At 34.0% G+C, this 24,991-nt stretch overlaps 1 protein-coding gene across 15 annotated transcripts in view; it reads left to right on the top strand.

Annotated features, from left to right (window-relative positions):
* SLCO4C1 (solute carrier organic anion transporter family member 4C1) overlaps positions 1 to 24,991 on the top strand; it is a 134,107-nt gene that overhangs the window by 37,513 nt on the left and 71,603 nt on the right. For 14 of the 15 annotated variants that reach the window (XM_047089638.1, XM_047089630.1, XM_047089646.1 and 11 more), the window contains exons 3-9: positions 3,510 to 3,692; positions 8,715 to 8,811; positions 10,814 to 10,935; positions 13,627 to 13,745; positions 15,804 to 15,948; positions 16,303 to 16,498; positions 22,061 to 22,214. In XM_047089638.1, the coding sequence (XP_046945594.1) occupies positions 3,510 to 3,692; positions 8,715 to 8,811; positions 10,814 to 10,935; positions 13,627 to 13,745; positions 15,804 to 15,948; positions 16,303 to 16,498; positions 22,061 to 22,214 (1,016 nt within the window). The remainder of the gene's footprint in view (positions 1 to 3,509; positions 3,693 to 8,714; positions 8,812 to 10,813; positions 10,936 to 13,626; positions 13,746 to 15,803; positions 15,949 to 16,302; positions 16,499 to 22,060; positions 22,215 to 24,991) is intronic. The other variant, XM_047089739.1, reaches the window with a different exon arrangement.

Genomic DNA, 24,991 nt, shown 5'->3' with positions numbered 1-24,991 from the left:
TGGGAGTCTACTTATACACACAGGTTTTTTTTCAATAAATACAGTACGGGAGATGTATTTTCTCTTCCTAATGGCTTTCTTAACATTTTCTTTTCTCTAGCTTACTTTACTGTAAGAAAATAATATACAATACATGTAACATACAAAATGTGTGTTAATTAACTTTATCAATAAGAGTTCTCGTCAAAAGTAGGCTATTAGTAAAGTTTTGGGAAGCCAAAAGCTATACATGGATTTTTAACTGTGCTGCGTTTGGTGCTCCAACCCCTGCATCGTTCTCAGGTTAACTGTAAAATGTTAGGATAAAATCATGTTACTATGTACATTATCTTGGAGAAGGGAAGATTTTATAAGGCAAATATCAAAGCTAGGACCTCGAAAGTATATTTGAAACATTCATAGAAAAAATATGTAAGTGACGAATCCACGGATCTCGCGGTCCGTGAGTTTGAGCCCCACTTCGGGCTCTGGGCTGATGGCTCAGAGCCTGGAGCCTGCTTCTGATTCTGTGTCTCCCTCTCTCTCTGACCCTCCCCCGTTCATGCTCTGTCTCTCTCTCAAAAGTAAATAAACTTAAAAAAAATTAAAATTAAAAATTAAAAAAATAAATTGAAAAAATATGTGTGTTTGATATTTTTTAACCAGTGGGATTGGTAGTAATTTAATTTTATTATGGAAGATGTTGCTGTGTTGCTGGTATGATTGCATATTTGTTTAAATTTTTGATAAGATAGTTTGGCAATATCAAAATACAAATATTTATACACTTTGACTTAGCAGTTCCACTTTTTGGAAACTACTACATATAGACTTGCATAAATATGCCAAGGAAATTATAAAAATACCTATCACAACATGTTTGTAATGACCTAAATATATTTATAATATAATAATATGTGTTATTTTTTTTAAATGTTATTTATTTTTGAGTGAGAGAGAGAGAGCATGTGTGAGCAGGGGAGGGCAGAGAGGGAGGGAGACAGAGAATCTGTAGCAGGCTCTGTGCTGACAGCCGACAGTGTGATATGGAACTGAACTCATGAACTGCGAGATCATGACCTGAGCTGATGTTGGACGCTTAACCGAATGAGCCACCCAGGTGCCCCAGTATGTGTTATTAATTATTAATTTTTAAGTGTAAATTGTGGATTAAGTAGATACATTAGAAGACATTTATGCTATGGAATGTTATGACAGTACCAACAAAGAAATTTAAATACAGTTAAATTTCAAAGATGTCCAGGATGTAAGTGAAAATTGGAAGTTGTTGAGTATAGGTGTAGTATGTTTAGTATGACTGTACTTGTGTAAAAACAGTAAATGGATAGGAAACATGTGAATATGTGAGAAAGTGTCTGAAAAAAATAAAAAGAGCTGTTAACAAAGGTCATTACCTCCCTCCGAGTTACATGGAAGATCATAAAGTGGAGACAGGTGGGGGAAGGGAGAATTTTTTCTTTCTCTTGATCTTCTGTGGTATTTAAAATTCACTTAAACAGGGGTGCCTGGGTGGCGCAGTCAGTTAAGCATCCGACTTCAGCCAGGTCACGATCTTGCGGTCCGTGAGTTCGAGCCCCGCGTCAGGCTCTGGGCTGATGGCTCGGAGCCTGTTTCCGATTCTGTGTCTCCCTCTCTCTCTGCCCTTCCCCCGTTCATGCTCTGTCTCTCTCTGTCCCAAAAATAAATTAAAAACGTTGAAAAAAAAATTAAAAAAAAATAAAATTCACTTAAACAAACATGTTGAAACTTCATGTATTACTTCTTCTAGAAAAAAACAAACACCAAAACCCCAGAGAATACTCACATGGTCAAAATACCTACAGATTAGTAAAAAATGTATTTACCTATCATAAAAAAATATGAAAAATAAGAAATACCTGTATGTTCAATTTTGCAATGTATCAAATAATGAGATTATTCTTAGTCTAATCTACTACTTCCAAGAAAGTGAATGATGGAACCAGAAATCACAGTTCAAATATCTGACATGGCAAAGGAGGTAACACAAATAATGCAGATTTAGCCCAGTTATAGATACAAATTATCGGCCTGAATATTCATCAACCTCTTATAATCTGAATATGTACAAAATTATAGTGTATATTTTACATTAAAAAAAATAAGTATTTTGTGCAAGGGCACCTGGGTGGCTCAGTCGGTTGACATCTGACTCTTGATTTCGGCTTCTCTCATGATCCCAGAGTTGTAAGATAAAGCTCCATGGTCAGGTTCCAAGCTGAGAATGGAGCCTGCTTAAGATTCTCTCTCTCTCTCTCTTCCTCTGCTCCTCTCCGCACTTGTGTGCACGTTCTCTCTCTCTCTCTCTCTCTCTCTCTGTCAAATATAAATAAATAAATAATAAATAAATAAGTAAATAAAATAAAATATTTTATACATAAAATTTGCATCTGAAAGTTTGATGGCCATGAATCAGTTAAAGAATCTTCAGGATTGGTGCTTTGGGGGTCTTACATCATTCTGGAAGTAATCTTGATCTGATATTAAGGAAGTGAAAATAGAATTAGCTAAGGCCATTGTTAAAATGCAGATTCCTAGATATTACACCAGATTCAAAGGGAAAGGGCTGGGAGTGTATGTATTTTTAATGTTTATTTATTTATTTATTTAGAGAGTGCATGAGAAGGGAAAGGGTAGAGAGAGAAGGATAGAGACCAGGCAGGCTCTACACTCAATGGGGAGCCCTATGCAAGGTTGGATCCCATGACTGTGAGATCATGACCTGAGCCTAAATCAAGAGCCAGATGCTTAACAACCTGAGCCACCCAGGTGTCCTGGGCTGGGAATGTATTTTTAACAAGCATCATTGCTCATTAATATTATCCAGTGAGTTTAGGAAATCTAGATTTACTATAATATCCAGTCTTTGAGTGTGATTTTTAAGATTTTAATCAAATCTTAAAGATAAGCATTTTTCCTTTGATGATATTCAGAAGAATATCCTCTAGAGCCAAAGCTTGCTTCAAAAAATAAATTTAATAAAATAGTTCAAGCTACAATAAAGAATTAGACATAACTTCAAATATTATGGCTTTGCTGTAAACATTGAGAAATTACTGTTTTAGCCAAAATATACTATAACCTAAGTGTACTTTTCACATGTGTTTAAGGTATTGATTGATGAATTCATTATGGTTCTCATACTGTATTATAACTTGGAAAGAAAAATAAAGGCTAATTTTTTTGTTTGTTTTTTCTTTTCTTAATTTGAAAACTCCTTCCCTGGCACCACATGCTTCAATTGTGTTTACATTAATTTACCCCAAACTTTGTGAATTATGATTTTTAAAGTAATGTTTCTCAGTTTTGTTCTGTTTTCTATATTTTAACATAATATTTAATAAATGTTCTTTAGTAATATTTGTATTTTAAAAATAAAGTGAAGTAATTGAAAGAAATTAAGAAGGTTATGTTAGGCAAGTCTGATTTATAAAGACAGATAGATAAATTAAATTTCTGTAAATTCACAATTTAATTTTTTTGCCCCAAAGATACTTGCTCAGCAACAAGGAATGGAACCAGTTGTACCTCTTCAAGTTCTTCACTTTCTAACTACTTGTATGTTTTCATCTTGGGACAACTCTTGCTGGGAGCAGGAGGAACTCCTCTTTATACCCTGGGAACAGCTTTTATTGATGATTCTGTGCCCACACACAAATCTTCTCTTTACATAGGTAAGTTTTCTCTATAAAATAAATGTTTCAGTATCATTTCATTGCTTTTTAAATTGATAAGTAAAAGCATAACATAATGCTTATGAAAAGTTGTAATTTCATAGGCATTTCTATTCAATTTCCATAAATATTAGAGCAATATTACTCTTTTTGATTGTTTACTGACACATGTCCTTCAGTTGAATGTGGTTATGAGTTTTGTTGACATCCCGCTCTATATCCTGTTCCGGGCATGCCAGCCCTCCTAGAACTGCCATCCAAGCAGTAGGCTGTCTGGATTAATTGAATTCCAGGTTAATTTACACAGGGTGGGGAGATTGAGTTGGCCATTCTACCTGATTTACTAAATCTTTTATGGACTTAACTAGAGTCAACAAAAGAAACCACAAGACAGTACCCAGAACTCTGTGGACTTTTCATTTCAGACTAATCCTGGTTATGTGTGGCTCAATTCTGGGTTGGTGGCTGGGGGAGGGGCGGTGAGGGGAAAGGCGGTGCTGAACCTAATTTTTGGTAGCGTAAGTTTCTCTTAAATTTCTTCTGTGATATTCTTGTAAGGTAGAGTTTACTAGGCTGTGTGTGGCCTTACATCAAATTAATGTGTTTCACATTCTGTAAGTTTTCATCTTATCAGTTTCTTATTCTAATATAGGGGGCTGCCTTAGTTCTTTTAAATTTTTTTTTTTTTCAACGTTTATTTATTTTTGGGACAGAGAGAGACAGAGCATGAACGGGGGAGGGGCAGAGAGAGAGGGAGACACAGAATCGGAAACAGGCTCCAGGCTCCGAGCCATCAGCCCAGAGCCCGACGCGGGGCTCGAACTCACGGAGCGCGAGATCGTGACCTGGCTGAAGTCGGACGCTTAACCGACTGCGCCACCCAGGCGCCCCTGCCTTAGTTCTTTTAATCTGCTGTAACAGAATACCATACACTGGTTGGCTTGTAAACAACAGAAATTTATTTCTTATGGTCCTGGAGGCTGGAAAGTCTAAGATCAGGGTACCCACAGTTTCAGGATCTGGTGAGGCCCATTTCCTGGTTCATAGACAGCCATCTTTTTCTTGTGTTCTCACATGGCAGGTAAGAAAGGGCTTTCTGGGGCATCTTCTTAGAAGGGCACTAATATAATTTGTGAAGGCTCCGCTCTCATGACATAATCAGTTCCAAACATCTCACCTCCTACCATCACACTGGAAACCTACATCCCAGGTTTAAACATAGGAATTTGAGGGGACACAAACATTCAGTGTATAACAAGAACTTATTGCTATAGTAACTGGAAGTGAAGTATGTTCAAAGCAGCCCTGATGGAGACTATTAAACCTACTTAGGCTCTTCCTTAATATGAAAACCACTACACTTCTAGTTGTTTTCTCTACTTGTTTTGTGTTGGTCTCTCTGCAAAGTCTCATTGTCTCTCTCTACAAGTTCTAGCTGATCTGTATAGCTTCTCTTTCATTTACTAATTAGTAATGCTTTTATTTCAATTAGCTAGTAATGATGCTTTTCACTCTCTCAGTTTAGCATATTTCCTTTCTGAAGTCCTCTTCTGATCAATAATTCTCATAAAACAGTTTTAATCTTCATGTGTTAGTAACACAAAATTAGGAAGTTTTTCAAAAATTATTTAAACACGGTAGGTAGAGTGGAGGCCCACAGGACTGTCCCAGATTTGATAAATCTCTGGGAGGACTTGCTGGACTTAGCATATAATCATATTCATAGCTGTGAATTATTACAGGGAGGGATGCCAAGGAAAATCAGCAAAGGGAAAAGTACAGACAAAAACCAGGTACAAGTTTCGAAGATTTAGCTTCCTCCTAGTGGAGCCAGACAGTTCACAATTGATTCTGCCAGCAAGGAGTTTGAAATGTTTTCTACCAGTTAAGTTCATTAGAGGTTCAATGTCCAAGGATTTTATTGGGGGTTGATCATGTAGGGACCCTTTGCCTTGCATGTATTAAAAGTTCTAGACTCTTAAAAGGAATACAAGTGGTCAGCAAAACAATATTGTTTGTACAGTGTAGGTGCAGTCAGGCAGGCACCCTAATTAGTTAGGGAATGGTGGCATCCTTCTGGACAGTTAAATAAATCCCAAATGCCAGCCAAGGGCCAGCCTTGCAGACAGGTCTTTCTAAAGTTAACAGTCACAGGCCTGCTATGTTAACTCTTTCTTATACTGTAGGAATTTATCAAACGGTAATTTTTGAGAGCAAAGGAAAACAACAGAAGTAACAAAACTGGGAAACACATTTTATCTCTTTATGTTAAGGAAAATATGAACACTTAATTATAGTATCTTATATACCTGATTTTTTTTTCAATTTCAGATAACCAGTATTTTTTAGTGGGTATTTAAGTTTTGTTGTGTGAAAAACTTCCTTTTTTATGCTTTTTATCTCTTTTTATTTCCCCATTTCCAAAATCTTCCTCCATTCTTTCTTTCTTTTAAAACAGTATCTATTTTTGGTAGCATACATTATTCTAAGAAACAAATTTTATACATAACAAGGCAAAAAGGGGCAAAAAGAAAACAATCAAAATTTGCTACCTTTTAGAGTGAATTAAAAAAAGTAGTTAATGTAACTTCTCAGTCCTTAGAATCTTTTCCAGGCCAATCACCCTTTATTCCCTTATTTCTTTAATGCTTTCATTGGGTTAACAATCTTTGTTCTTTAATTCCAACTTTTTAATTCATTTAATGTTATTTTGTGTTTAAATATTTCATCTTAACATGTGCAAAACATATTTGCTCTATGTTCTTATTTCTTAGCCTTTTTTCTTTTTGATAATTTAATGTTTATTGTTTCATTTCTTCGCTTTTATCAATTTCCTCCTTTTATCAATATCCTTTACTGTTCATCTACTAATGACCTTATATGCAAACTTGAGATTATGAAATTCTGAAATTAATTGATATTTTTACACATTCCTGTTTATCACAAAGGTTCTAGAACTCTTTAAGTAAAAATTTTTTTTAACGCTTTTCCCTGATAAATATTTTCACTGGGAATAGATAACTAGTTGACCGTTGATTTTTTTTTTTCAGTACTTTAAAAATACTGTTTCTTTGTCTTTTCACTTCCAATGTTTCTTATATATGTTTGCATTTTTAAGATTTTTCTGTTTGATATGATTTTCTTCAGTTTTACTTATATGATGTGTATAGGTGCAAAATTCCTTTTATTTAACTTGTTTTGGATTTATATGACTTGGATTTACATGTTTTGGATTTACATGTTGTTTTGTACTTTAATTGGCTTTAGGATATTTCCTATAATTATTTATTTAAATATAACTTCTTTCCTATTATCTCCTCTCCTAGAACTCCAATTACATGTATGCTAAGCCTTTTTTTTTTTTAACGCATTCTTCATCTCTTACTCTTTTCTGTATTTTTTATCCTTTGTTTTTATTTTTTGTGCTTCTTGATAAATATTTACTGACTTAATTGTATTTTCCAGTTGGTAATCTTCAGTTCTGAGGAATCTGTTGTGGATCTCTTTCATTTCACTTTGACAAAGGTGTTTTATACTTGTACCACTTTTCTCCAGACCCCACTCTGTCTTTTAATAAATTCCCAATCTCTGATATATTTGAGAACACTGCAGTCTGGGATGCCCTTTATCTGACTTCACAGGTTGAGTTTATTTGAAGCAAAGCTGTATTTACTTTGTGAGCAAGTCTATTTGTAATTCACCCTTACTTTTAGAGTATAGCCTCCTAGGTGCCAATGTAAAATGTAGGGTAGAGGAAGTTAATAACTTCCAAGTTAGGGGCCCTGAACTACAACTTTGGTTTCCCTCCTTCCCAGACACTACCAAGGATTGCTAACCCCCAGTGTCTCTTGTAGAATCAGCCACTATATGTAGGAAAAAAATCAGTCCCATTTTTTTTAGATGTCCCTCTTCAGAATCTTGACTCTGGTCCTTCAGAATTCTTATATGTTTCCAGATCATCTTGCATGGCTTCTACTTTGGAGACTTGGTCAAGTATATAAGTCATTTTTGCCATTGACACATGCTTAGTTTTGGATATGTTATATTTTGTTCTTTTGTATATGAGAATGAGAATCTCAGCAATTAATAAAAAATTTAGAAAGTGGTAATATATGAAGATACTAATGTACACATCTTTTTTGGTAAAAATTTAAATGTTGGGGCGCCTGGGTGGCGCAGTCGGTTAAGCGTCCGACTTCAGCCAGGTCACGATCTCGCGGTCCGTGAGTTCGAGCCCCACGTCGGGCTCTGGGCTGATGGCTCAGAGCCTGGAGCCTGTTTCTGATTCTGTGTCTCCCTCTTTCTCTGCCCCTCCCCCGTTCATGCTCTGTCTCTCTCTGTCCCAAAAATAAATAAACGTTGAAAAAAAAAATTTAAAATAAATAAACATTTAAAAAAAAAATAAATGTTATGTATGGCAAAAATTTAAGTATCAGAGAAATAAGGTTAGTTTAATTCTGCTGCAAGTTTAAGTGGAAGATTCACTAAGTGCAGGAATTTAAATTAATGGCTTACTTTTATGAAACAGACTAATGACCAGATCCAGGTTTTAAAATCAGCTGCTGTAGTGCAAAATACAGTTTGCTTTTGGAGTGTCTACACAATAGAAAAGGCTTCTCATTTCACATCATTTTTTCCATAAGAATTGTGAACAGTAGCTAATCTCACCATCCACAAAGGGTAGTAGTAGATGCACTACCTCTGCCACCAAGTAACGTAATGTAACTTTCCATGAATTTATAGTTGTTAGATTTATTGCGATTATTGCAGTCTAACAATTTATACACTGAATTACATAAATATTTATATTTAAAATGTTTTATGTTTATTTTTAAAATATTTTTTAAGCTCTTTGACTTGACAAGTACTATTCAATGGTATTTTTTTACTGAAAATGTGTAATTTTGGTGTAATTCTAATCATTTCATGATTTTTCTAGTGTAAAATATTTGTCTTCACTGCTGTAAGCTTTTCAAAGCACCATTGTACAGTTGACTATCTTCAATGTCTTTGTTCTTCCAGGAATTGGCTATTCTATGTCAGTATTAGGCCCTGCTATTGGTTATGTGTTGGGAGGACAGCTGCTAAGCATGTACATTGATGTGAACATGGGACAAAGGCAAGGCGACATCTCTTTTTCTTTTATATGTTTATTTTATTTTAATAATGTTAACATCATAGAACGTTTTCAAAGAATTTCCTCAGATAGCATGAGGGATTTTTCAGGAAACAGAACTGAATACACACAATATTTATATTATACTTTATCTGCACTTCATGAATTAATGCCATACCACCCCTTAGTGTAATACATTTATTCATAAATAAGGATGCTTAATAGTCATCTGAAACTTTTCAAAATACACCTCTAGGACTTCATGCATTGCTCAGAATGAAGAATTTAATCAAAATTAGTTGTGCTTTTAGTAGATTTAGCTGGATGTAGATAGCCTGAAAAGTCTCAAAAGTCTATGATTCTCAAACTAAGTGCTGTAGTAGCTTTGATATGGTCATAAGAATTGCAATTGTGTGGTTTCAGCTCTGGCCATAGAGGATAATAAGAGGTAATATTTATTTATCCCATACTATTTTCTATAGTTTTTTATAGGTTTTGTGTGTTACATTATTTTACATACTTCATTTAATTCTCTTAGTAATCCTATAAGGTAGTTGATATACAGAGGTTGTTAAGTGGCTAAGACATAAATCCAGGTAGACCTTTGACTCCCAAATCTTCCTTTTAACCACTGAGTTACCTTCTCTTTTTCCGGAATATAGAGAAGTCAGTAACCTTTGGTGAGTCCATATTTTCTCATTTTACCACTAGGAATCAAAACCGCTCAATCCTTTGTGTGACTGTGAGTAATGAATAGAAAATGTGCTCATGGATATGTGATTTGCTCTTTGAGCTGTTAGTCCCAGGTTAATTTTTAGAAACTATATAAGAAGATGTGCAGATGAAGTCCTTGAAACAGAGATCTGGGTTTTTAAGAAAGGTTTTAAATTTCAGTGGAGAATTACATGAGTTGTAGTAATGGTGTGTTTGGGGGGAAACCTTTTTTTTTTTTTTTTTAAGTAGGCTCCATGCCCAGCATGGAGCCCAGAGTGGGGCTTGAACTCATGACTCTGAGATCAAGGCCTGAGCTGAGATCAAGAGTTGGACCTTCAATTGACTGAGCCACCCAGGAGCCCCAGAAATATCTTGATCTAAAATGATGGGAACTGTTATAAAACTTAAGAAATTAAGAAGAACTTTACAGTCGGACAGAGAAAAACAAATACTATATGATTTCATATATATGTAAAATCTAAAAAAAAAGAACAACCAAACAAACAAAAAAATAAGCCCATAGATACAGAGAACAAATTTGTGGCTACCATTTGGATATGTTATATGTTATAGATGGGGGATGGGTGAAATGGGTAAAGGGAGTCAAAAGGTACAAGCTTACAGTTATAAAATAAATGAGTCATGGGATGTAATATACAACACGATGACTATAGTTAGTAATACTGTACTGAATATTGGAAAGTTGCTAAGACAGTAAATCTTGTAAGTTCGCAAAACAAGAAAAATACTTCTGCAGCTAAGATGTTAGACTTAATGTGATCATTTTATAATATATGGTAATATCACATTATATTGTATACCTGAAACTAATATAATATTGTATGCCAGTTACACCTCAATAAATAAATAAATAAAACGAATTTTATGTTTAAGTGAATGCCTTAAGACACAGTGTATGTGCTTTTAACACAGATCAGTAATTTGTTATAAGATGTATTCAATATAGTTGAGAAGAAAAACTTAGCCAAGTTAGGTAGTTTAGAAATTCTATGTATGCTTTCAGATATTTAGCATATATATATTTACTCTTTAATATTTTACACTTTTATGTCATAGTGCCATTTTGATATACTTTGTAAACCATTATTATAGTTTTCATTTATGCCTGCTTTCTGTTGTCTGATTCATCACAGTGACTCTGCTTTAAATGTTGAATGTTGTAATAATATTCCCCTATATATGTACTTGAATTACAAAGTATAGTTATCATAACTAAATTTTAGTGAACAAGGTAAAGTTGACTTTTACATTTTGTTTTTCTGTCGTATAGCATAGATATTACTGAAGATGATCCACGATGGCTGGGGGCATGGTGGATTGGATTTCTTCTGTGTTGGTTCTTTGCTTGGTCTTTGATAATTCCTTTTTTATGCTTCCCAAAACATTTACCAGGTATTCATTTTTGTTAAAATCAAAGAGTTTTATTCCAATTCTAGGCCAACTGTTGCTTTTTGTATAGTTGATAAGAACCCTAGAAAATTCATTGTTCTATAGAATTTCAGTTGTCTGCCTATGCAAACTTTTGAACATTTGTCTTTAGGAAATACTGGGTAGCAATCTTAATACTTATGGTTTTCCTTTATTTCCAGGTAATAAAATCAATAAAACTGTACATAGGCACTTTCTTACTATATACTTAACTAAATTTGTTTCCTGTGTGTTGTCTGGAATCTTGCTTTATGTATATGCAAAGTACAAGTATCTTTCAAACTATTAGTTTGTATTCAGTTACTCACTACCCAATAATTAATCTGCCTTAAATCATTGATGTTATTTGTTGATGAGAGAACAAGTACTTTTTTTCCAATTGTCATAAAAGTAATGCTGTAGTATACTCATTTTTCACCATATTTCAATATTAGACAGTTTGTCCAAAAAGAAAAGATAAATAGAAAAGAATATCCATCCATTCCCCTTCTCTGGAAAACTTTGCTTTTATATAATCATGTAGTTCAAATTATCTATAAAAGTATTTTTCTCTAGGCTGAAGATTAAATAGTTGTTTCTATTACATGTAAAAGGTAGATGATTAACTTTAGGAATGGGCAAAAGGAAAGTTGGCAGAGTGGAAGTAGTTGGTCTCACTGATTCCTGTCTACCCCGGGCCATCCAACTTATAATTCCATGTATTGACTGTTTTCTCAGATTTATTCACAGTACCATTATTAAAAATCAAAGAGACATGATAATACATGGTAAATACTTCATCTGTGAAGCATGTTAGAATTAAAAAGAGTAGGGGCACCTGGGTGGCTCAGTCGGTTAAGCGTACGACTTCAGCTCAGGTCATGATCTCACAGTTCGTGGGTTCAAGCCCCATGTCGGGCTCTGTGCTGACAGCTCAGAGCCTGGAGCCTGCTTCGGATTCTATGTCTCCCTCTGTCTCTGCCCTCCCTCCACTCGTGCTCTGTCTCTCTTTCTCTCTCAAAAATAAACATTAAAAAAATGAAAAAAAAGAACTTAAGAGAGTAAAAGAAAAGAACCTCGAACATACATTGTTTAATATATAATGGATGAAAAAGAGAACCATTCAAAAAGAAGAAAAGAATTTAAGAGATATTTTTATTTTTTTATTTTATTTTATTTTTTAATGTTTATTTATTTTTGAGACTGAGAGAGACAGAGCATGAACGGGGGAGGGTCAGAGAGAGGGAGACACAGAATCCGAAACAGGCTCCAGGCTCTGAGCTGTCAGCACAGAGCCCAACGCGGGGCTCGAACTCACGGGCTGTGAGATCATGACCTGACTTGAAGTCGGCCACTTAACTGACTGAGCCACCCAGGCGCCCCTAAGAGATATTTATAAATAAAGAGGATAAATATGTCGTTGGAACAGAATTGTCTCATCTTAATTTTTAGACTGGTTGGAACTCCCTTAGCTGATAGTAATAATTCTAGCTCTCAGAAAAAATTATATACGTAAATGTTTGTGGATTTTGTTAACAGAGGAACTGGCTTCTTATGTTATGGTTTTATAAACTTGTAGAAGTGTGTGTCAGTTAAAAAGTAAGCATTTCCAAACTCAACACCCCAAAAACAAATAATCTAGTGAAAAAATGGGGCGAATAAACAGTTTTCCAAAGAAGACATCCAGATGGCAAACAGATACCTGAAAAGATGCTTAAAAGCACTCATCATCAGGAAAATACAAATAAAAACCACAATTAGATACAACCTCACACCAGTCAGAATGGCTAAAATTAACAAAACAAGAAAGAAGTATTGGCAAGGATAGGGAGAAAGGGGAACCTGTTGCACTGTTGGTGGGAATGCAAACTGGTGCAGCCACTCTGGAAAACAGTGTGGAGGTTCCTCAAAAAAATTAAAACAGAATTCCCCTACAACCCAGCAATTGCACTACTAGGAATTTATCCAAAGGATACAAAAATGCTGATTTGAAGGGGCACATGCACCCCAATGTTTATAGTAGTGCTGTCAACAATAGCCAAAGTTTGGAAAGAGCCCTAAAGTACATCAAGTGATGAATGGATTAAGAAGATGTGGTATGTAGGTATGGATATATATATATATATATACACACACACACACACACACACACACAATGTACACACATACAATGTACACACACACACACGCACACACACACACACATACACACTGGAATGGAATACTACTCAGGGATGAAAAAGAATGAAATGTTGCCATTTGCAACAACATGGATGAAACTGGAGGGTATTATGCTAGGCGAAATAAGTCAGTCAGAGAAAGATATCACATGATTTCACTCATGTGGAATTTGAGAAAATTAAGAGATGATCATAGGGGAAGGGAAGGAAAAATAAGGTAAAAACAGAGGGAGGCAAACCATAAGAGACTCTTAAATACAGAGCACAAACTAAGGGTTGATGGGGGTGGGGCAGGGTGATGGGCATTAAGGAAGGCACTTGTTGGAATGAGCACTGGGTGTTATATGTAAGTGATGAATTGCTGGGTTCTACTCCTGAACCCAAGACTACACTGTAGGTTAACTAACTTCAGAATAAAGTTAAAAAAAAATGAAAAGTAAGCATTAAAAAAATGAAGAATGAAGTGATAGAAGAAGTACATTTACTGTTTTTTTAGGTACAGCAAAAATTCAAGGTGAAAGAATTTCCCAGACTCACCAGGATAAGAGTAGTTCCTTAAAAGACACCGAGGAGAGTTTTGGAACAAGCTTTAAAGATTTTCCAGCTGCCCTAAAGGTAAAATAACACTATACACATACATGCTTGTGCTCTCTCTCTCTCTCTCTCTCTCTCTCTCTCTCTCTCTCACATACACACACACACACACACACACACACATACACACACACCCTCCTCCACATATATAGGTAGATATGTATATTATATATACATATAAATAAGTATATATATACATATTTTCACAATGCATTTTTGCTTACTTATTATAATTCTAGCTCTTATAAATAAATAACTCCTCAGATTTAATTTTATTATGCTTTGAGTAAATGAGAACTATTCCAGGATAGAATGGTTGAAAGAACATGAGTTGTCTTAATGACAATATCAATATTCAGTGGTTTCTCTTTAGCACTATAGTTCATTATTCCATGCCACTTCCTTTATGTAATAGATCAGTTATCACTAAATTATAAATATACATTAGAGAATGTCTAACCAGTATTTTTCCCTTGTGAAATAGGTGGCAGTTAGTGGTTACTTGGTTTGAATTTGAGATTAAAGAAACAAGTGTTATGGTCTGTTCTGTTGTATTTGCACAGAAAAACATTCTTTCATTTAGCATCATAAAAGTTTTGTACATACAGGAGTTTGTAATTTTACCTTTTCAAGATTTGAAATTATTTCCTTCTCAATCATTTTCATTTTCCTCCTTAAATGAAAGCCTGAAATGTTTTTAATTGATTTATCTTACCTTTTAACTCTATTCCCTCCCATGCAGGCACATTCTTGTGTTTTTATGACATTGTTCATGATTTTTAATCCCCACAATGATTTTCTTTTGTAATAGTTATGTTCTATGTCATATATTTCTATTTATTTTATAAATTGTTATGTATATTACCATTTTTATGTATATTACTGCTTTTTTTTATTCTTATGGTTTCATGCTTTGAGGTCTCAATTCTGATTCAGATCCCTCTGGATTCAGTATTTTATTGCTAGTTTTCCTCAGACAGAGTAGCATCTAAGTATCCTTGAATACTGAATGATATTTCTGACTAAATTGACCTTTTCTGATCATACTCTTTTAGTCCCAGAATTCTGTGGATGTTATCTTACTCTTTTCTAGTTAAATGTGTTGTGGTTGAGAAGTTCCATCCAAGTTAGTATGATTCATTTTTATTTCCATCTATCTTTGATTTCAGGCACTATATTAGGTTATGCCTAAGTATGTGTTTTTTTTTCCCCCATTAATTCTTGCTAGAAATCCATTATCTTTTTAAACCTGAAGATTTAAATGTTTTCTGCCATTATTATTTTTTAAAATTATTGAATGTTTTGATTCAGGTACTTTTCTCTTTTTTGTCACTACTATTATTCTTAAGTTAGATCATCTGGATCTGACTTCTAACTCTCTTGCCTTGCCTCTTCATGACTCCTGTGAGTGGTTGTGAGTGTGTGTATTTTGCTTGATTTAATTAAATCTTTTTTTCACTTAATATTCCAGAAGTATAATTTGGCTTTCACTTTGTGGGCAGATATATTAGATTAATTAATCTCTGTACTCTCCTCTGATAGTTTAAGATTCTGAGAAGTCCAGCAGTGTATCCGCCTATTTAAAATTGCTGAACTCTATAACTATCTAAGTTTCTTAACTAGTGAGTCCTTTACTCATAGAACAATACAAATTTGATACTAAGAGACCATTCTCATCTGTGTTTATAACCCAAGTTCTTCATTTAGTAGACATGGGAATTCAAAACATCAGACAAGGGGTAGATTTAATGTATGGAAGTTTATCATATACTGGAGAAACCTTTCCAACCTGGCTTTTACCTCCTTTATCCCATCCTTTGCATATGATAAAGACACAGTCACCCTACTGTTGAATCAATCACCTGTCAATTCTCTAGGTGCTCCACATATAAATTTTCTCAATGTTGTATATATCAAGCTATTAATATATCATTTTTATGCTGGAGGAAATGCTGAAATTTTATAGATAGTTATACTGTGTTTATTAAAAATTTGCCATTTCATCATGCTGCCATTTTAATGTTACATTTTGCAGTATAATCATACTTATTCATTTGGTGAACTATATTTTTTCTTTAGAATTTGATGAGGAATACTGTCTTTATGTGTTTAGTTTTTTCAACTTCCTCAGAAGCCTTAGTTACTACTGGATTTGCTACATTTTTACCTAAATTTATAGAAAATCAATTTGGATTGTCTTCCAGCTTTGCAGCTACCCTTGGAGGTAAACCATTTTTTTCTTTGTTCAGATTTAATCTAATAATTTTACTTTACTACATTAAATTTTTATTAGAATAATATATCATTTTGGATAACCACTTCTTGAAATTTAAACTACTGATTTTGATAAAAGTTTCAGATTTTCTGTTAATAGACAGTCTGTTGTATGAACACGAAATACAGAGGCTGTATAGCTGAAGAGAATATTTGTTGATCTTAATATTCAAAACATTATAAATCACATGATAGCATTCATGTGTTAAAACACTACTGGTGCTTGTTTTTGATGTTTCCCAATTTGTCATGTGAGTAACTGATACACCTGTATTCTCACTCTCTGTGTCTTCTTTCTCATCAGGGGCTGTTTTAATTCCTGGAGCTGCTCTTGGTCAGATTTTAGGTGGTGTACTTGTTTCAAAACTCAAAATGACATGTAAAAACACAATGAAGTTTGCTTTGCTCACATCTTTAGTTGCGCTTGTGCTGAATTTTGTATTTGTTTATGCCAACTGTGAAAATGAGCCTTTTGCCGGTGTGTCTGAATCATATAATGGGTAAATATATTTCAGTACTTTTTGATATTGATATGAGAGTAAAAGCTGTGTGTGTATTTTCAAGTATATGCTTTCTTGAATAAAATAATGAAAAATTGGCTTTTTCGTATATAAGAAGATGTAAGGTTTTTTTTTTTTTTCTTGTTTTGCTGGTTTAAATAATTTGACATCTTATTAAATGTTGGGTGTTTATCTGGAGAGCAGTTAAAGAGTAACTACTCAACTATTCTATCCTGGGCAATGTATCCTGAACTATGTTTAGGGATACAAAGATTAAAGTTACAGAATCTTTGCCCTGAAAGGATTCACATCCTAGGGAGAATTTCATATGTTGCTATTGATTTAAATCTTTAAAAATGGAGATGCCTCTATGGTGACATTAGTGTATTAGGGGCGTTGAAAATAGTCTGCAGATAAATTAAAATGAAGCTAGTCCTAGGTTATACTGATTATTGTTTCCACCTTAGAAGTTCATGGTTATTGTAAAGAAATAAATGACTTCTTGTTATGACCTGTAAACATGTTTCCACCTGTAATTGGTATGACCATTTTATCTTTGTACGTTTACTTTTGCCTTGTATGTTTAGTTTTGAAATCCTAAGGCATGAATTAGCGGATCAGGCAGGAGGATGTTGCATATTGGTGCATTCATAGCCTGCAGTGTTGCTTTAATTGTTTCACTGAATGTGTTTGAGGCTGGTAAGGGAGATGGTACTCTAGGTCAAGGACTCCACAGTTCTGTAGAGTATGGCATTCCAATAACCTAAATAGAATGTACTTTGTTGGATGAGTTTGCCAGTAACGATTGTGATTTGCAGTTGCTGTCATTCTTTTACATTAATGAGATGCTGAGCATTCTAAAGCAATGTTAAGTTCACCTCTATTACATTTATTCAACATTTTTTTACTACATCCTCTGGCTGAAAAATCCCTGCTCTAAAGGACTTTGCAATGTAGCAGGAGTGATTGGGAAAAAAATGGTAAATGAACAATGTATTAGGTAATGAGAGACACACAAAGGGCTATGAAATTCAAAAGAAGGAGAGCTTTTCAGTATCCTTTGATTAGATTCAGAAAAAGTTTCATGGTATAACAGAGAAATTGGTTTACATATTTTTTAAGGGTACAAAAAAAGCTATGAGAGTTAAAAATTTGAGAAGAGGGAAAGGCAGAGGGAGTATGTTAGGCATAAATGCCTAGTAAAGGCTGGTAGGTTCAGGAACCAGTTCCAATGGGACTTAGGTCATGTTCCTAAATGAAAAAATATCTGGAAATGTTGAAAGGTAGGTACAGGTAAGTACTGCAGACCTGACTTTACACCTATAAACTTTACCCAAACGTATCCTGAGAAACCACTTGTTTTTTGTATATTCCTTTTAGAACAGAAAGTTCTGGATAGTTTACCACTAGTTTAATTACCTTGAAAGATGAATGATGTGGATGTGAATCTATATGCTATTTTCTACCTTAAACAAGAGTTCCTACCAGATAAGCTGTCCTTTGCCTAATCAGAAGGGAAGACAAGAGAGAAGGTGTCAGTTTGAGTTGTGTGTATTTATTTAGATATAAATGGAGATGGAGATAGAGTTTAATGTCGCAGAATAGGTGAGACATTGTCAATTTTTTTTCCTCTGTGGCCTCAAATTCTTTTTTTTTAAGTTCATTTATTTATTTTGAGAGAGAGTGTGCACCCATGTGCTTGAGTGGGGAAGGGGCAGAGAGAGAGGGAGAGAGAGAATCCCAAACAAGCTCCACACTGTCAATGCAGAGCCTGACACGGGGCTCCAACGCGGGAACTGTGAAGTCATTATCTGAGCAGAAATCAAGAGTTAGATGCTTAACTGAGCCACTCAGGTGCCCCTCAAATTCTTCATGTTAGCTCTGTACACTGCATATTAAAATGTCCATACCGTAGATAGTTTACTCACTATAGCCTCATCCAACGAACACATATATTAAAAAAAAAAAAGTAGTATATGGAAAGAGAAACAGACTAAGAAGCACAAAACATACCTTGTTAGTTATGAGGAAAAAGAAGTTATGGTTGTTAAACACAGCTTTGTAACTATGAATTAATGAATTAGGCTTATTGATAGGTTCATTTAAAATCCTGTTAAATAATATATATTAAAAACCTAAGATTGGGGTACCTCGGTGGTTCAGTCAGTTATGCATCTGACTTCAGCTCAGTTCATGATCTCACCGTTTGTGGGTTCGAACCCTGCATTAGGGTTTTGCACTGACAGCCCAGAACCTGAAGCTTGCTTTGGATTCTGTGTCTCCCTCTCTCTGCCCCTCCCCCACTTGTGCATGCGCACATGCTTTCTCTCTCTCAAAAATGAATGAAACTTAAAAAAAAAACCTTAAGATTAACAATACTAATCATTTCAGAGGATATTTTTAATATTTGTAATATTTTACATTAATTTATTATTAAATGTTTAATGTGAACACAACAATTGAAAGCAGACTGTCATTTCTAGAAATATATTAGTTATTAAAGCTTCCTACTGTTCTCATATTGCCTTGACTCTGGGTTTGTTCTGGTAATCAGTGTTGATAATTGTGATTTGTGTTTTACTTTCTACTTAGAACCTTGTGAAATATGAAATACTGTAGTTAGTACACACAGTATTTTTTCTCTATCTGGTCTATAGCGAGAATTGCTTTACTTATCTGAAACAGCACCTTAAAGATGCATACCTATTAAGATGTTATGATAGGTTTAGGGAAATCTTATCTTACAGTAGAGACATAATTATAGAATAGTTCGGATTCAAATAAGAAATTTACATTTAAATTCTATTATTTGTGATAAATGTGTTGCTCACATATATGGGTGTGTGTGTTTATACACGTGTATATTTTAAATATTCAGGAAATTTAAAATATGTATTTTAAAAACAATATGTATATATTAAGAGCATTTAAGAAACTTTTCAAGCATTGACTATTTTTCTAATAATAGTTTCCCCTTTACCTCATGAAATTAACCTTTATAAAATATATAGGCTTAAGTAGTTTATATACACTTAACTAAAAGGAATATATGCTACATTTCTCTGTTTCTACTTAAGTTTGCATCATACTGTCATACACCTTCATGTTCTTAGTAATCACATATTGATAGTGTGAGAATTTTACGTTGGAAAAGTTAAGTTTAAAAATGTGTAGACGCCATTTGTAGAATTGAAGGGGTAGTATTTCTGTAGTCACCTTACTTCTGTATCTATATTGTAATCTAGTTGTAGGTAGACTATAATGCTTCCTTTTGTGGGTAAAATAGTGCTTGATAAAGAAATCTAGCAGCAGCCTATGGAATTGATTAGAGGAAGAGACTCCAGGCAGAGTAATGAATTATTTACAATTCACTCTTTGATCACCTTTTCTTCCAACTTCCACTGATTTGTTTCCAATTTGTTTTCTCTCCTTTACTCTTTCTTAACTCCTTATTCTCCACCTACCCCTTAAATATCATTTTCCAACATAGCAGTTATTCTCTTATAATCCTTAGATAAATCACTCATTTACTGATTTTGATCTGCAGTGGAAAGCAAGGAAGTTAGCTTCATGGTGATGAGGAGGGATTTTATTATCCTTTTCTTTCTGCCCTACCTGCCTGCCTTTTCCATTTCCTTCTTTCCTCCCTCCCTTTTTCTATTTATTTCTTTTAGATATGTTTCCATCACTTTGAGTAGAGTCTAGCACAATATTGGAGCTTACTATGTATTCATGAAATAAATGGACACTTGAGACCTGTACTCTCTTGCTCTATGCTCCTTATATGGCTAATCTTATCATTATCATGGTTTCAGCCACATTTATATGCAAACGATATTAGATATCTAGTTCCAGGCCATATTTCTTCACCAAATTCTGATACTCTTAAACCTCAGTATGTATAAAACCTCATTCATCATGTCCTCCCCAAACTAGTTCTCTTTTTCTACCAAAACACCAAGTTAGACAGTATGTGGTATGGGTGTGTGTGTTTATACACATGTATATTTTAAATATTCAGGAAATTTAAAATGTGTTATGTATTTTAAAAACAATATGTATATATTAAGAGCATTTAATAAACTTTTCAAGCATTGACTATTTTTCTAATAGTTTCTTGACTCTTTTGTCCTATACCCATCTTCAAACACCAAATCTTACCCCCAATATTTTAGATGATTCTACATCCAGAATCAGCCAAAATATTTCCCAAATCTGTCTCCTTTAATCAAATGTTCTATTTTGGTTCTCCTATATATTGTCGATTGTCATAAATTACTGTTTGGCATATTATAACTGGTCTCCTTCCTTCACATTTATACTCTGCATCACTCCTAGCATTATTTCTCTAAGATGTGCTTTTGACAGTGTCACTTTCCAGTGTAAAAATACTTTGATTACTTTTTCAAAAAATAGGTTAAAACCCATTGTTTTTTTAACAGGTCGATAAGGCCCTCAATTATCTGGTCTCTGACCCCTCTTCAACTATGTTTCTGATCACTCACTGCCTCAGACATCATTCATATTTGTCCATATAGGAAGCTATATCTCACCTTTATGCTTTTGTACCAGCTTTTCTGAAGTGCCCTTCACATTCCCCATGTATCCAGCTAACTCTTACTCATCCTTTAAGACTTTCTCAGGTAGTAGCTCCTAAAGACTCTCACCTAAACTTCAGCTTGTCCTTCAGTGCTTCTAAAGTACACTTTGCAAATACCTGTAACCATGTTCACCATATTAGTGTATAATTTTCTGTGTCTATCTCTACTCCTAGACTGTGAAATCTTTGAGGACAGCAACTACTTTACTCAGCTTTGTATTCCTGATACCTAGCATAGGGCCTAGCATTTGCTCAATGTTTATTGGTTGAATGGATGAACAAACAGGGATTGGAGAAGTATCTTTGGTTAGGGTAACCCTAACAATAACATAACGATGTTATCAAAGATATTGCATCCTATTAAAAGGCAGCATGGAACAAAACTGAGCCTGGGAACCAGGACTATTTGGTGAAGATATAAAGCTTAATCTCTCTGGGCCCTAGTTTTCCCACTGATAAAATGAGTATGAGTATTTTGAAAACCATTATTTTATTCATCCTTGTAGATGTAAAATTTTCCACACTCTAGGGAAATTTAGCAATGTCTGGAGACATTTTGGTTATCATAACTGAGGGATACTACTGGCATCTAATGAGTAGAGGCCAGGGATGCTGCTAGGCATCCTATAATCCACAAAAGCAGCACTCCCTCCCTGCTACCCCTTCAAAGAATAATGTAGTACCTAATGAGAAACCCTGCTTTATTTGCTTACTCTGCCTGTTTTTCTTATCACTGAGACACATTGTATTATATAAGTATTGTTTATGCTGACTCTCTCTCCCACAAGAAATTAAATTTTGTGTGAAAAGGCAGACATTTGATTTGTTTTATTCATTCAGTAATTAAGTATGTGTTGAGTGAGTAAATAAATGACTGAAGGGCAAGATCTAACAATGCTTCTGAACTGTTCATTAAAAGTTACAATATAGATAATTTGCCTCATTTCATTTCTTGATGACAGGACAGGAGAACTGGGAAACTTGACTGCTCCTTGCAATGCCGATTGTAACTGCTTTCAATCATATTATTATCCTGTCTGTGGAGGAGATGGGGTCCAGTATTTCTCTCCCTGCTTTGCAGGTTGTAAAAATTCTCTTTTAAAAAGACAGCCAAAGGTAACTTGGGTCTTCTGCTTTACCTTAATGAGGTAGTGTGTTTGTACATTTATGGATGACCTCCTTTTCCTTCTAGTGGAGTTAGGTAGTACCTGTCTGTTCTTCCCTTGCTGGCCCACCTCCTTCATTCAGAAGCCAGCATAAAGTTTCAGTCAAGTTAGATGGATAAACTTTAGCGATCTGCTATAGAACATTGTATGTATTGTCAACAATAATGTATTACACACTTTAAATTTGTTAAGAGGGTAGATCTCATGCACAGTGTTCTTAATTGTGTGTGTGTGTATGCATATATACATTTTTTGTTTTTTAAAGACCCTAAGCACTCCTGCTGGAAAAGACTCTTCTTCCTTTATATTTCAGATGCATTAAATGTTGAAAAATAAATTTGGCAGTTAATCACCTGCATCTTGTTACATCACTTCTATTATAGTAATGAAATATTATTTACCTTTTTACATTGTGTTATTTTCTCAACCATGCTTTATGCCCCTAGAAGTCAGGGAACTTCTATTCTTACTAATTACAGTGTATATATTAGAAACATAATAAATATTTATTATTCTTATTTGATGCACCACAGATTCATTTTAAAATGCCCCAAATCATTAATTCTCAAATACAAATTTACTTTTAATTCTAGGTTAGAATGCATATTAGTTTACCTAGATATGATTTTTTTTAAACAGCTAAATAGTTTAAGAAGATCCAATAGAATTTTATTGTACTATATCTATAATCTAAAGATTTCATCTTAGCTAAATTTAAGAGTTTGGGGAAAAATAGCATTCAGATTATTAGTAGTACATAATATGTTATGGATTAATACGTAATGTAATAACTTTAAAAAGATCTGAGAGAAATATATACTGCGAAATAAGAGACCACAATGAGTAAGATACATAACAATTATGACAAAACAGTACAATCTTGAATATTTGAAATGTAGACTAGTGAAATGGCATTTCTTTTACCATATAAAGATAAGTTTAAGATTGTAAGAAAAGATTTATACATAAATAAGTAGAAAAAGCTAATTGAAAGAATCTATAAAATTACTTCAGATTTCTTCTAAAGCCAACTTGAATGTGTTTGTGTGTGTATGTGTGTGGTTGTATGCATTTATATGTTCATAAACACACATAAATATATGTGTGCATATACATGTACACATATCTTTAATGATTTTGTGTGTAATAAATAAATTAGAAATTTATCTGAACATACTAGGATTTGATCTTCCTGCAGGGTGTGTGAGAATATGAGGAACAATGTACATTTTTTTCCATATTACCTAGCTTATAGATTTTTAAACGATCATCTAAGAACATTGAAAAATGTGTCAAAAAAATGTCTGTGGTGAATCATAGCAGACCTAACGGACTTGGGTACCATATGTGCAATTTTAATCCATGGAATAAAACTAGATCATTACCATAAAGTACCTATGAAAAATAAATGGCCTCCAGAAGATTTTTAAGATCTCAGGTCTCAGGGTTATCATGCCTTCAAACTAGTAGACATCTGGGCTTCCTTTAGTTTTAAAACAGATTGAGAAAATTAGGTGTTTGTGTTACTTATAAGGGATCAAATTCCACAAATGAGCAGGATGCATGTTACAGAATCAGAAGTATCTGAATGATAGGTAACTATTACTTTCAGAGGTAGGTATGTAGGTAACATTTTCTTGTGTATAAAATATTGCTAAGGGCTATTGAATAACTCTAATCAGGAGATTACAACAAAAAGATATTTGTAAATTTTTACTCCCATAACTAAAAATGTTAGACACAAATATTATCCTGCATAAGGAAACCAAAAAAAGAAAAAAAAACTTTAATACCCAGAACATACTTGAAGTGGTATTGGTTATTTTGATATGATTAATTTGATATTTATATTTTTCCCCAAGTACTGTAATTTCCATCTTAAATTGCAAATTGTCTTCTAGGGATTGTTTAGGAAAAGCAAGTTATTTTGACTTACAAATTTTCTATTTGTTCTGGCTTTTCATGTCTATCTGGTCCATGTCACAACTCATTTTTTCACAAGATTTTTTTCTTATGGAATATTTCAGATAGGCAAAATGCATTGATAATAATACAGTAAATACCTATGCACATTTGTTCACAGAAATATTAGTTTTGTATTTTTACACTGACCCAAACAACAAAGCAAATGTTGAGTAAGAGCTAGGTATATTGCAGGTAAAATTGTATACTTTTTTATTTAAGAGAGGTATACAGTTTCATCAAGATAGAAAATACTTTTCTCTTAAAATTTTAAAGGCTACATTTCTTCATTATATGATATATCCAGGTGCTGAGTATGTAATATTCCATTTTGGGAGTGTCATCTGCATATTTGGATATCCTGTGTCAGTACCACTGGCCTTAGATTAGCTTTAGCACTGAAAAAAGGTCTCTGGCCTTTAGAATAAAAAAAGTACTATTTCCCTTTGACTTCTATGGCTCTGTTATGACTTTATTGAGGCCTTAAACTTGTAAAAAGATTTATAGTAAGAATGCAATTGAGCTGTAAAAAAACATTTAAAAAGTAATTATGCCTAACAAACTTCTTAAACTCTGAATTTTTTTTCCCTAATGTTTATTTATTGTTGAGAGAGAGAGAGAGACAGAGTGAGGATGGGGGAGGGGAAGAGAGAAAGAAGGAGACACAGAATTTGAAGCAGGTTCCAGGCTCAGAGCTGCCAGCACAGACCCCAATGCGGGGCTTGAACTTGGGAATGGCAAGATCATGACTTAGGCCGAAGTCGG

Source organism: Lynx rufus, unplaced genomic scaffold (assembly GCF_022079265.1).
Source record: "Lynx rufus isolate CCGP_SWC_20201006 ecotype Redwood Valley unplaced genomic scaffold, mLynRuf1.p SCAF_1, whole genome shotgun sequence".
Lineage (NCBI taxonomy): Eukaryota > Metazoa > Chordata > Mammalia > Carnivora > Felidae > Lynx > Lynx rufus.
The sequence above is the reverse complement of the archived record's forward strand: the minus strand, read 5'-3'. Positions and strand labels throughout refer to the sequence as shown.